At 38.5% G+C, this 13,821-nt stretch overlaps 1 protein-coding gene across 3 annotated transcripts in view; it reads left to right on the forward strand.

The window, feature by feature from the left end:
- Dhc16F (Dynein heavy chain at 16F) overlaps nucleotides 1-13,821 on the forward strand; it is a 224,355-nt gene that overhangs the window by 18,682 nt on the left and 191,852 nt on the right. For all 3 annotated transcript variants that reach the window (XM_083138102.1, XM_083138119.1, XM_083138111.1), the window contains exons 5-6: nucleotides 4,856-5,060; nucleotides 9,583-9,727. In XM_083138102.1, coding sequence (XP_082994228.1) covers nucleotides 4,856-5,060; nucleotides 9,583-9,727 — 350 coding nt within the window. The remainder of the gene's footprint in view (nucleotides 1-4,855; nucleotides 5,061-9,582; nucleotides 9,728-13,821) is intronic.

The following is a 13,821-nucleotide window of genomic DNA, read 5'->3' on the forward strand; positions in this document are numbered from 1 at the left end:
TGCAGTCACTTATAATACAAAGACGTTTGATACATAGATCATCTGAAGAATTAGTCTTAAAGTAGACACAAAAGGGGTGGACAGTAGCTTGAGCATTAATCCAGTGGTAACTCTGGATTTCATCTTGTACAACAAATGTGAAGTTTTCAGAGAAATCACCAATCACTACACATTCATCTGGAGAAAGACTTTCTTTCGTTCTTTTGCAAAATTCTGATTGACTCTGAGCAATAAAGTGGTGACTTTTTAATTGCAGTAACTTTGAAGCTAAATTTTCTTTAACCTCTGAAATTGTTTCTACAACAGTGATCAAATTGCAAGGATCTGTTGTTATCCATTGTTTGTAAGTAATTTTTTTCTCGTGGTCATCATCAGAATTGTCCAAATCAGGATTCAGTTCATGTAATTTTAAGTCTTGTGTAATTGTAATTGTAAACTGTGTATATCACAGTGTATATGTGACTGTGATACAAAAAATAGAGGAAGAACTTGAATATGTATATTCTCAAGCGTTTAAATGCTTACAGGTAGCTTATGTTATATTTCGCAGACAATTGTTGTATATATTATGTTATATTTCGCATACACTTGTTATGTATCAGAGTGGATGTATTAAGAAAGGTTTGATAGTATTGGATATTTATAAACCTTTAAGAAACATGTGCATGCAACTTGTGTATACTTACTGACATAATAGTACTCTTGTTTGTTTACTAACATTTGTCTTCTCAATCCAAAAAGTGATTTTGATTTGATTTGATTTTTATTAACAAAAGCACACTAAGTATATATTGAAATATATCAACTAGTAACTAACTAGTTTATCTATTTTAATTTCTGTTTACCCTTATAAAATAACTAGATTATAAAATAATGGAAATCAGGTCACTTTAAGCCTATTTATTATTATGTTTTCACGATGTCATTTTTAGAGAAATTTGACAGCCTGTAACATGAACATCGGTGTGAACCCCAAAATGAAATTGACAGGTTTTACTAAGTACTAGTAGGAGTATCCATGGCCAAAATTTCTAATTTTTGGCAGGTCCCCCTTTAGAGATATTTGACCTTGAAATTCACAAATTTTGGAAATTTTCGGATTTCGGAACTAAAAATCGGACAGAAGGGCTTACAACCCCGGATTTGTTTCACCATGGCTGAAAAGCCTTCCACTCATAGTTCTTGCAAAAATAATTCCATCCTGTGGTTTCAAGCCCTTTTGATTTTACAGACCTTTAAAATTGGCAAAATTTCCCGTTACGATGGCTATATTGAAACCCAATAAAGTCCCAGTTACTTAATTCTTACCTTACATATATATACATTTTCTGAAAGGCCAGAATCTCTACTTTCAGGCAGTGAAAACTAGAACATTCCATCTGTAATAGAAATCACACAGCAACCTTTTTTCAAAACCTTTGTAAACACTCATTTTTGCTTCCCGCAGTGATGAAAAATGAGCAGAAATCCAAGATGGCGGAAGATTTTTGAAAAAAAATAAAAAAAATTTTGAGCGGGTCACTAGCAAGACCACCTATGGTGAAAATATAAAAAATTAACAAAATGGTCAAGCAACCACCTCTGGGTGATTTGACATGGAACGACTCGGTGAGTGATGATATGATGACATTGATGAAGGGACACTCGTAAAGAACATCAATTCTCATGTTGTGATTTGAACACAGGACCCCTGACGTTGTAGCATGCTGTGTTAACCACTCCACCACAGAGGTCAGTGACAAAGTTTGGAGAAAACATGTTTATAGTGCTTTACATATTCTGCCCCGAACTTTATGTGCAATTATTTGCTTCTGGTTATAGAAAATGTCTGTTGTTAAACAAATACAATATCACCTTACATAATTTTGAATACAGAGCATATAAATTGAAACAAAATGTTTTGGAAATTTTTTGTTTACATCATCAAGGAGTAGCCCATCCATTTTGAACTCCCATCTTAAATAAAGGGGAAGTGGAAATGTGAAGTATTATAATTATAATATTGCTAAAGTGGTTCCAGCCAGAGAATGGACTTGAGGAAACCCAGACTTTCCGCCTTCAAGGGGGAAAAAGCTGTGTTGCTACCGGTTGCTACACACCTGATTTTTGTCCAGTTGTACAAGACACCTCTTCCTGTAAACAAGCCCCTTCGCTCGCATTTCAGGGAGAGGCAGGGAATCGGAGACCCATTTGCTTGCTACGTGGTGGCAACCATTAGTCTTCGCCATGCTGGCTTTGATGAGGGTGCCACCTGTTTCGAAAACAACCCAAAATGAAAAATTTGGGAACACAGAATACCATGAGAACTTCCCCTCCCCACGGCAACTGGACAAAGCCGATTGGTTCAGCTGTTCATGTGACCCTCCTTGGCTTTGGACGGAAAAGACAAAAATAGAATTTCCAATTCCGTTCTCTCGCCGGAACCACTTTAGTTATAAATTTTGCATTGTTGTGTCTTTTATGATATTTTGTATCCTTTGAGAGCTATATTACTATAAACTACTGTTAATGCTAATACTTTTGGAAATCTTTATAGGTTTGTACCCACGGTTCAAAGGATACAAAATCATGTAGGCTGAATTCATAATATATTATAACCAAATGTTGGGATTTGTAATATTTAGCTAAGTAGCAGTTGTTGTATAGAAGTACAGGGTGGGGCAAAAGTCCATCACAACCCTTTTAAACAGCTTGACAGAGGACGATGAAACTTTAGATATGGGTAATGGGGGTGGCCTAGTATGCATTGTGATGGCCATCTTGAAACCGCCATCTTGGAATTACCTCAAGATTTTCAAATGAGAAGGGGTTCGTGTAGCACACCATCCAAGATGTGTGTTTTCTCAGAAATAAGAATTGCAGTTATTTTCCCCCCTAACTTTATTTGGTGAGGATATTTTGACAGTTGAAGTTCACATTTTACATTATACAAGATGTGCTCTATGTGTTGGCCGTTTTATGCCACACAAAATGCAAGACATTTCCGCCAGTTCTCATGAACACACAATAACACTGCAGGGTCCACAGAGTCACACGCTTGCTGGATTCGGAGCTGGAGATGTCGGAGATCATTAATTTTGTTGTGATAAACCATGTCTTTAAGATGGTCCCAAAAGTAAAAGTCAAGGGGTGTAAGGTCTGGAGAACAGGGTGGACACTCTCTGACCAATCCAGTAATCCGGGAACTGCTCATCCAACCACTGTCTGACATAGAGCGTAGTGCGGAGGTGCACCGTCCTGTTGGAAATAAGCTTGGAATTCGCTCACCGTTCACAAAGAATATGGCCTCATTGCTAAACAGAACACTTTTTGGGAACATGAGATCCTCATTGAACTGTATCAAAGCCAAGTCTGCAAACTGTACCTGTCTGTCTGGGCCATCCTCAGTTGAGAACTGCTGCATTTGAATTTTGTTGGGGTGTCACTGGTTCATATGCAACACCTAAAGTATGGATTTCTGACTGATGCCAAACGTCGGATACTGCATTTTGGGCTCTTGACCATGAATGCCACGATTGCAGTTGCTGTTTTCTCATTGGTAGTGGTCCTTGGCCATCCACCACATTATCTGTCATGCGAAACCCTGTCTCTTTAAACTTCTGCAACACACACAACACTGTGGTACGTCAGATGTCATTTCTCTCTGAACGCCGTGTGTTGAAATCCTCTGCAATGGCCCTGGCACTGCACTCCTCACTTATCACAACAATTTCAATCCTTTCTTGGAGGACTAGAGTCATGTTACATCATCTGGAACGAATAAATAACAACCCATTACATTACACCAAATGTGAACTTCTACTGTCAAAATATCCTCTCCAAATAAAGTTAGGGGGGAAAGAACTGCATATTCTTCTTTCTGAGAAAACACACGTCTTAAATGATGTGCCGTGACCCATTTCTCATTTTCTTGAGGTAATTCCAAGATGGCGGTTTCAAGATGGCCGTTATGTTGCATACTAGCTCCATCTGGTGTACTCCCACCCCCCAATACCCATATCCGAAGTTTCATCATCCTCCATCAAGCTGTTTTCAAATTAAAAGGGTGGTCCAGATTTTTGCCTCACCCTGTACCTAAAGGCACATTTAATAATTAAAGTTAAACAAAAAGACAAAAAAAAAATATTTGAATAATATTTAGAAGAATGGCAGATATAACTGAAAGTAATGTAATAATAATTCAAATATAAAAATACAGTACAAGTAGAACAAGACAATTATGCATAGCATAACTACGTATAATATCATCATCCTCATTCGCCATTTCCTGCCAGTTCAAGCCTCAGTGGCTCAGCTACTGGACTGGCCAGGTGGCAGATAGTGAAACCTCCCTCAGATATGAGGGGAAGCTGCGAATAAGAGGAAACCCAAATAAGCAGTCCTGGACCAAGGTGGCAAGGCTATCAGGGTGTGGAGGGTGTACAGTGGCACGGACATACTCAGCAAATACCAGAGATACCCATCTACAGCCTTGTGTCATGGTGAATAAACACCACCATAAAAGTGTTTGCCACCACTGCCTTGTGGGCCTGGAGGGATCCAGAAAGGCTAAGGGAGTTGGAACTCGACAGAAAAACAAGGATGCACCTGAGAACCCACAGGTGGCAGCCCCACCACCCAAGTGTAGGCTGTGACAGGCCCAATTAGCCGACAGCCAAAAACAAAAAATTCGAGAAAAGAAAGAAGCAAGCGGGACATATAATATATCAATAGTAATATATGTATATCAATACTAATATCTGCAGATAGTAATATTTGTAACAGACAAGAAAACTGGTTGTAGTACTATTGAGAAAGTATTCATAAAATATGTTGTAGCAGAATCATAGTTTTTTTCTTTTGTATTTTGCTTTAGAGAGAAAGACTGTACACAGGTATATTACTGCAAAATGGGAAAGAAAAAGGACAGTAGACGAAGTGAAGAGGTTGCGAAAGAAGATTGGAATCGAAGACCACATGTCTATACTTGAACGTGTAAGGACTGACAAAAGCTTGGGGTTTTTGTATATGGTATATGCTGTTCCAAAATCATCAGAACTTTACACCCCATATGCTCTCAAGTAAGATTCTGCTATTGTTCTTATATGCTATATGCAAACAGGCCCATAGCCAGGAATTCATAGTAGCGTGTGTGTGTTTAGAGGGGAGGCGGAAAGGGCAAATTTTCAATACATGGTGTCGCTGATAGTTACAATAGTGTTCCACACTTATCTTGAATTATATCATACATACACTTAAATAAAATAATGCCGAATCAAAAGTATTGACAAAATTCACCATTAATGATGTTAATTTTTCACAGAGGATAGCAAATTATTTCTGTACCAAATCAAGAAACTTTTGGGGTGGAAAATTTTCATGATTTTCGGACCCTATGAAAATCTCAAATTGTACATATATTTCTACCTTAAGTGATGGTTTTTCCATTGTTGGTGTCCAACAATTGCAGTGCAGAAAAGAATTGAGCACCTTTATGACATGACCATTCAAAATGTCCCAACTATCCGAGATCTCAAAAATTCGGAAGTCATTTACTGAAGTCTGAATCTTGAGGGATTGTTTTCCTTCACCAGATAAATGTCATTGTTACATTTCTAGAACAATATAGCGTGTCGTAGCCCAATGTCCGTCGGTGCAGGTATGAGCCTTGCAACTCTAAGATGATAGGACATTCCATGATAGGATGTAATCAGTAAGAATTCTGGGTAGCAGTGGGTTTAATTTTCACAAGGGGGGACCGAGCAGTCTCTCAAGGGGGCCAGGTGCCCCCGTGCTCCCCCTCTAGCTACGGGCCTGTATGCAAATTATTTTATGCTTCCTTTTCTATTTCTGAAAGCATCTTTTCTTGTATCTTCGCGCGAGTATAAAATATATATATTGTGTGTAATTTCTATGCTTTAGTTGACATTGTCAATGTTTGCAATGTGAAACATGACCAAAGAACCTCTTATAGCTGAATGATTAATGCTCTTGCCTTTGCTGAGAGTCCCAATATCAATTTTTGATGGAGCTAAAAATGTCTCTGTGTTTCCCTAGCATCATGATGGTAATTGGGGAGATAGTCAAAAGAAATAGGAGCAGCCCCAGCAATGATGGTGCTTGATGTCCAATGAAAAACGGCTTGGTATTCTTTGGCCCTCAAAAGATTGTTGTGCTCTGGAGTTTAGTGAACAAACATTAACCACATGCTATGTTAGGGAGATTTCCCCTACATATTCATGTACGAAGTCTATCATTCAGGTTCTCAATTAACTGTTTGTTTTTTATATCAGATGATGCCTGATGTGAATAGGAAAACTACATCAGTATTAGTCAGTTTTATATTCGAATTTGATTGGTCTTGGAGTAATTTTTATATTTTATATTATACGTGCTTATTTTTTAAAAGTATTCAAATATGCTGAAAGTTCAAATCTGTGAAGATAAAATGAAGATAAAAGTATCGCTTGTGCATTGCACTGTGCTATGAAAGCATGTTGGAGATGTGTAAACAGGGCTCAATCTGAACACCAGGCTTCAGCCCCTATACCCCCCAGAGTTGCCTCCAGGTTCCCATTAATTTATTAAAGGCAGGGTGAGTTTCAGAGCCACCAAATACAGGGGCATTGAAAAATTCCCACCTAAGATTTCCCACCCTGGGAACCCAGGTCTCCTGAATGGCAGTCTGACACACACACACACACACACACACACACACACACACTCACACTCACTCACTCACTCACTCACTCACTCACTCACTCACTCACTCACTCACTCACTCACTCACTCACTCACTCACTCACTCACTCACTCACTCTCTCTCTCTCTCTCTCTCTCTCTCTCTCTCTCTCTCTCTCTCAATCTCTCTCTCTCTCTCTCTCTCAATCTCTCTCTCTCTCTCTCTCTCTCTCTCTCAATCTCTCTCTCAATATATAATTGAGATACGAAGTAATTGTTTTTTAATATGGGCAAGAGAGACAGAGAAAATTGGATGTAGCACTTATATTTATAATTTAATTTATATTTATAAACATTAAATTTGCACTTACATTTTCCACATGGCAATTTATTTGACATACTATAAATTGGAAGTTGGTGGGAGTGGCTACCAAAATTAACAAAACAGCAAATAAATACTCCATGTGATCAGAAGTATCTGGACACCCACCTGAAAATGAACTCCCAAGTTTGGGCTGCCCTTCATCGCGAACACTGCAGTCCCACCCTTAGCCTTGATGACAGCCTTCATTCTCGTAGGCATACTTACAATCAGGTGGCAGAAGGTTTCCTGGGGTATGGCAGCCCATCCTCACGGAGCGCCGAAATGAGAAGAGGTATCGATGTGGGTTGGTGTGGTCTAGCACAAAGTCGGCATTCCGAGATGTTCTATGCGATTCAAATCAAGACTCTGCACAGACCAGTCCATTAGTGGGACATTGTTATTGTCAAACCACTTCTCCACAAGCCCTCCTGTATGGATGGGTTTTCGGTCATGTTGAAAGACACAATGGTCATCCCCGAACTGGTCTTCGATGGTAGGCAGCATGAAAGTGGTTAAAATGTCAATGTAAGCTTGTGTTGTTCACCAGGCATTCGCCACACCCACACCCTACCATCGGATTGCCACATTGTGTACCGTGATTCATCACTCCACACAACAGTTTTCCACTGTTCTGTGGTCCAGTTTCAACACTCCTTGTACCATGCGAGGCGGCGTTTGGCATTTGCCTGTGTGATGTTTGGCTTATGGGCAGCTGCTCGGCCATGGAAACCAAGTTGCTGCACCTCATGCCGAACAGTACATCCTGCTTGGAGTAGATCTTGATGCAGTCTAGAATTTGTGTGTGATGGTGGCGATGGATGGTTGACGATTACGTTGTACAACCCTCTTCAACATTCGATGGTCTCTGGAGGTCAACATGGGAGGTCGGCCTGCATGCTTTTGGGTTGTACACGTTCCTTCACATTTCCACTTCACTATAACATCGGAAACAGTAGACCTAGGGATGTTTAGGAGGGTGGAAATCTGGCACACAGACTTCTTACACAAGTGGCACCCAGTGGCGACTCTGGCTTTTTTGGAGTGTAGGAAGAAGTTATTGTAAACCGAGGAAGGTTTGAAAAATGCATTCAATTATAGTCACACGTATAGCTTGCATTTAGAATGTTAGCTGCAGGCCCATGCGCAATGTGTGGCAAGGGGCCCTTTGAACTATGAAATATTTAAATATGAACGTATAAAAACTGACGAAAATAACATTGACAATATGTCAGATTTTGCAGGAAGTTAGATTTTCTTCCCCTCTCTGTCTTTGTGTGGATCGACGATAATAAAAAGTGCTCCTTAATCTTCGAAATTATGCTAAATGCTTCTTGTGCTAGGATTTATTATTAAATATTTTTTTTACGGATAAATGTAATTCTGCATCTACTTTACTAGAGTTTTGAACTTGAGTTACTTATTATTAACAGTTATGTATTAGTGGAAATTTTTCTCCAAAATTGTTTAAAATGTAACAACAAACGACATGTGTTCAACATAGAACTTAAAAAGGTTTGAGAAAATTGTTTACTCCTAACTTTCTACCGATTTCTTACCATAAAATCTCCTGACTAACTAAATCAGGCAGAATAAAGAAAAGATAGAGGATGGATCGTGGCATGGTTGTAAAATAGTTTGCCGCTCGATCAGCATACTCCCTTTCATTTGAAACATGTCCACTGGTGAAGTAGAATTAAGATTTGGACATAATTCCCCCCCCCCCCCCCCCGCAAACATATTTCTTTGAATTCGATTTCCCTCTTCCAGGGACTGGCGTTTGCAGATTATGCGAGATTTTTTCATTATGCCAAAGTCAGGGTGCTAGGTGCCAACAAAGATATAACTGTGCTTGGTTTAGTACCATTTTGCTGGGGTTGGCATCGCTGATTGAGGAAACTTTTGCTGGTTCCTCGGCCCTCGCCGATCTTTGCAACCTGCCCCCTCCTTCACTGCCCCTTTCACTCCTCACCCATCTCTCTGTAAGATGACCGCTGATGTTCCTCAGTGAGCGGCAGCAAGCCTGTAACCATAGTCTTTTGGCTGTGGCTGGAGCCAGAGGCAGCTGTTAACTCTTGACAGTAGCTAACCTAAGCAACGTACATTGCGCTTATAATTTTATAACACGCATGAAACTCCTAAAATTTGAGAACTGGAAATAAGTACAAATGAACTGTAGGAAGTTCCTCACTTCCTACATGGACGAATCGCCCCTGGTGGCACCCAACCACCTGACCACATTGAAAGTTTGTGAGTTCCTCAGACCATCCCACACCGCTGTCTCGCGCTGTCTGCAGACTACTGAAATCGCTGACCATGTGTTCCACACAGTAGATGGCAGTACTGTGGCACCATCTACGATAAACACACGTTTCGCGGTGTGTCCGGATACTTTTGATCAAATAGAATACAGAGACATGTGGATAATGTAAGTACATGTTCTGCACTTATAGATATTTCACTAAGTTTACCATTTCTGAAATCCTGAATAATTTATATTCTTACTCTGTGTTATACCCACATGAACATAACATTGTTACTTATGGCTTTTTTTTTTTCAGAGTTGTTCCATATGAGGAGATAGACAAAACTAATTATGTGACTGTAAGTTATCATGGAGTCACTCAGTGGCGATCAACAGAAATGATCTTCACGCCATTGGATATCTGGGATAGAGAATATCAATATTACTGTAAATTAATACAGGTGTGTATAGAATTCTTACATGCTCTTACCAGTTAAAAAAGAAAAGCACTGTACACAAGATAATATTAATAATAATAAATCTTCTCTTTGTGCTATAGTAATATATTTCAATAAAATTTATTTATTGTTCACATTAATCATAGCATCCTAATTGAGCAGGCTTGGGCAGCTCAGTGTGTGCAAGTTGGCTAGCACTCTGTGCTCCATGGGCTTCACGCTTGCACATTGCATCTCAAGGTCTTCTGTCTCACTTCCTTCCTCCCAGCATTGTCATTGTGTGTATGTTATCAGTGCCTTAATTTTGCATGGAATGGAATTATGTGTGGGTTTTGTGTGAATTCTTTAAAAATAACTATTTATAAAATTTCATCATCACCACTCCCCCAATCATGATGATGAAGTTGCAGTGGCATTGCCAGAAATTTTTTCATAGGGTGGGCTCAATGTTGGATATAATATTTTTAGGTGAGCTCTGGTTCGGTCATGACCATGGGCCGGTGCTAGTAATTTTTCAAGTTGGAGTGACGTTTTATGAGGGTCCTCCCACCCCCCACCCCCCTTCCCCTGGCATCAATGCGTTGTGCTGTATGGGAGTATTCTTGTTCTTGAATACAATTATTACAAATACTTTGTATGCAATTTTTGTTAGTGTTAAAAAATTCTGCATATAAATTCCCTGTATTCTGTAAAAAAAAAAAAAAAATATTAACGGGTGTCCCACTCGAAAGGGAACTCATAAATTGTCGCGTCATTGGGTAAGTATTTCACCGAATGGTATCAAATTTGGACAGATTGCAGTTCATTACATGAGAAAGTTGACGTAGCAACACTGTGCATCGTAAAGACTGAAGAAGTGGGTCAACAGGCAGGTTCAGCGAGTCGCCGTGTTTCAGTGAAGCATAAGCGGAGTTAGTGGCTTGATGTGACTTTGTCATTGTGTTTTTAACAACGTATCGGTATTCTCTTGAAGAGCGCGTGTTTATTGTCAAACAATATTGGATAAGTGGCTCCTTTAAAACATGTCAGGGATTGTTTGTGGAACATTTTGGTGGGCGAAAGAAACCGTCGAAACACTGCATACACAGTTTAGTGAGGAAGTTTGAAACCTGTGGAACAGTAACCTCTACTGTGACAAGTGAAGTTTACATTGACCTTTTCCGAGAGTTTGTGAACCATTTAGACGATCAGGAACTGACACTCGAATGGTACAAACAAGATGGTGCAACGTCACACACCTCGGGAGTGAGCATGGCTGAGGTGGAATTGTTTTTCCCCTAACAGAGTCATTTTCAAATGATTGTGGCCCCCAAGGTCACTGGATTTGACCCCACCTGACTTTTTCCTATGGGGTAACCTTAAAGAAAATGTCTTCAAGAATAAACCACGCACTCTCGATGAGCTACAGGAAAACATCCGCCGTGAAATCCATGCAGTGACACCCGAGGTTCTAATAGCTACATTCACAAACTTGCAACGTCGTGTTCAACTGTGTTTACAAATTGGTGGAGGTCATTTTCAACCCCTTTTTGTGATGTAATTTCTTTTCCCACAAATACAGGTAGGCCATGTTCAAATTTCGTTTCCTTTACTCCTAATTTCCATTTTTTACCAAACAAATTCAGGGTTCCCTTTCGAGTGGGACACCCTGTATAAAAATTGAAGTGAAATATGCTAAAGAAAGGCTTCTGTATGCTTTTACAAGACAAATGAAGCTTGTAAACAAGCAACGCAATGATGGGAAAAATCTTTTTCAACTGATAACATTAAAAAGGATTTAGTTTACCAAAAATCATTTAGTCACAGTTACTGGAATAGTAATTAGATTTCTGGAATAACCATTTTAATCAAATTCATTCAACAATTTTTTCTTAGTTTTGTAGGTTTTCTTGTTATTTTTATGTGTTAAAAGTTTAATTTGATCATTTTACCACCCTCATGAAATGGCTCCCAGCGTAGTTCATGTTCTTCACTAAATTTATTTACAACTAATTTTGCAATGATTTTTAACAATTCGTTTTGAATAGAAGGGAGGAAATATTTTGCATTTTGTCTACCTGCATGGTAAAATTTTATTCTCAAGAGGGTGTTGGTTTTTGAAAAAAGGTCACTGAAAGATATTTCCTTGATTAGAACTTTGGCTGGATTCGTGATGTCCTCTTTGCGTTATTCAATGAACAGCAGTGTTTCGTAATATGTCTATAATTTGTACCAAATATTCTGTTTTCTTTTACTTGAGCTGCATGAGCTTTACTTACTAGACTACAAACTGACACTTATGTACCGTGTTCTTTCATTTTAATGTAGGACTCCCATGATATCTGAGCAGCTTTATGAGCCTGACTGTTGTCATGTTTTTGAAAACCAGAATCTTTATCCAGAGCTCGTTTCCAGTTATGAAAGCCAATTTTTGTGAATGTGACTATCCCACGTTTGCTTCCAGTTCCAAGGAATCTGCATGGGAAACAAAAGGCTGAATCAGCTTGAACGTTGTATTCCAACTATTTAAAATACTTATACCAATCAGCCTTGAAACTTCTCTTTATATTGCCAAATGCTTTCTGAGGAAAATGCGTTAATAAAAACTGTTGTGGAAGTTCATTTGGAGTATCGGCAATATCACTGGGAAGAGAGTTTGAAACAGCAGAACCATTTACCGATAGTCCCCTTCGATTGTGTCTTCTGTATCACTTTCAACTTCAACTGGTGAAATGCCTTCAAATTCCTCTGCACTGACATCAGAATGACTTTTATGGATGGCATTATCAAGTTTCGACTTTTTACTATCTTCTCTAAAATAATCATATACACTAACTAATATACCCGACATGTTAATCCCTCTTCATCTGCTTGCACTACAACAGACTAATTAAAATTTCATCTTCACACAGACGCAATCACAAAAGAGCTCTGATTTACACACAAATTTTCTCCAAATCGAAGCAAAAAAATATAATCGGTACAATACGTAAACACACACTACCATGCCACAAACTCTGCCACTGAATTAAACGTTGCGAATGAACCACGGCTATTAAAATCGATTTTTTTCAATTGGGTTTGAAGTCAAACAAAGGAAAACGAATTATCAAAGATGCCGCTGTTGCTCCAAGAAACACGAGAGCACAAAACAACAATCATCAAGAATGGAAACCAATTTACGGAAAGCACTGCAGCATCTCTAAACATGTTTATATTTCGCACGTTAATGAAAGGAACCCAACTGACATGGAGAAACATGATGTTAGTCAATTGTTAAGGCCGCTTTGTGTGCTTTATACTGCAATTCTTGATTTGCATTATCAAAATAATATATATATCGTGCGTTTATTCTATTTGGGTGATGATGATGATGCAGTTCTACTCTTGCTTACTCACAGTTGCACATACATGTGCATAGAAGATCTTTCTTTCACAATTAAGACGAGTTGCCCAGGCTTGTGCTGTTGTTGTTTCTCCATATCCATAGTCCTAAAATGAGCAAAGTAAAAGTCCCGTGCTTTTTCACTGAATGTGCTATAAATCTTCTCACAGTGAGAAGTCTTATTATTAATGACATGTATTTTGTGTGGAGACAAATTACTGAAATCATTTTCTTTTTTATTATAATATGTAAAAACAAAAATAATAAAACTATATTTATAATTCCTTAAGACTAACAGAAAGCTCTCTCTTTTTCGTTCAGTTAAATAATCTTTAAATACATGTCACTTTACACATGGAACTAATGATGGAATGAGGAAACAATGATTGAAAGAGTTCACTGATACAGTTGAACCTGAGTTACACACATGTCAAGGTGAAAAGAAAATAATACGTATAACTGAGAATTACTTACAAATCAGATTTAGATACCAAGTCATATCATTGTTAAAATACTGTAATTGTATCTATTTTGAGGAACAAGATGCATGTAATATAGATTATTTTTGTCATAAAGTGGTAAATTAACGAATCTAAAAGTTTGATTCCTAAACACATTACATTACACATTACATTTGCCACATTATTAGTTAACACTTTGATACTGAAATACTACAGTAGACACTGTAGTTTTCCTACCCAATTTTAAAAAAATCGTCTAAAATACCATTTCT

This window comes from Lepisma saccharinum, chromosome 1 (genome assembly GCF_977018435.1).
Source record: "Lepisma saccharinum chromosome 1, izLepSacc3.1, whole genome shotgun sequence".
NCBI lineage: Eukaryota > Metazoa > Arthropoda > Insecta > Zygentoma > Lepismatidae > Lepisma > Lepisma saccharinum.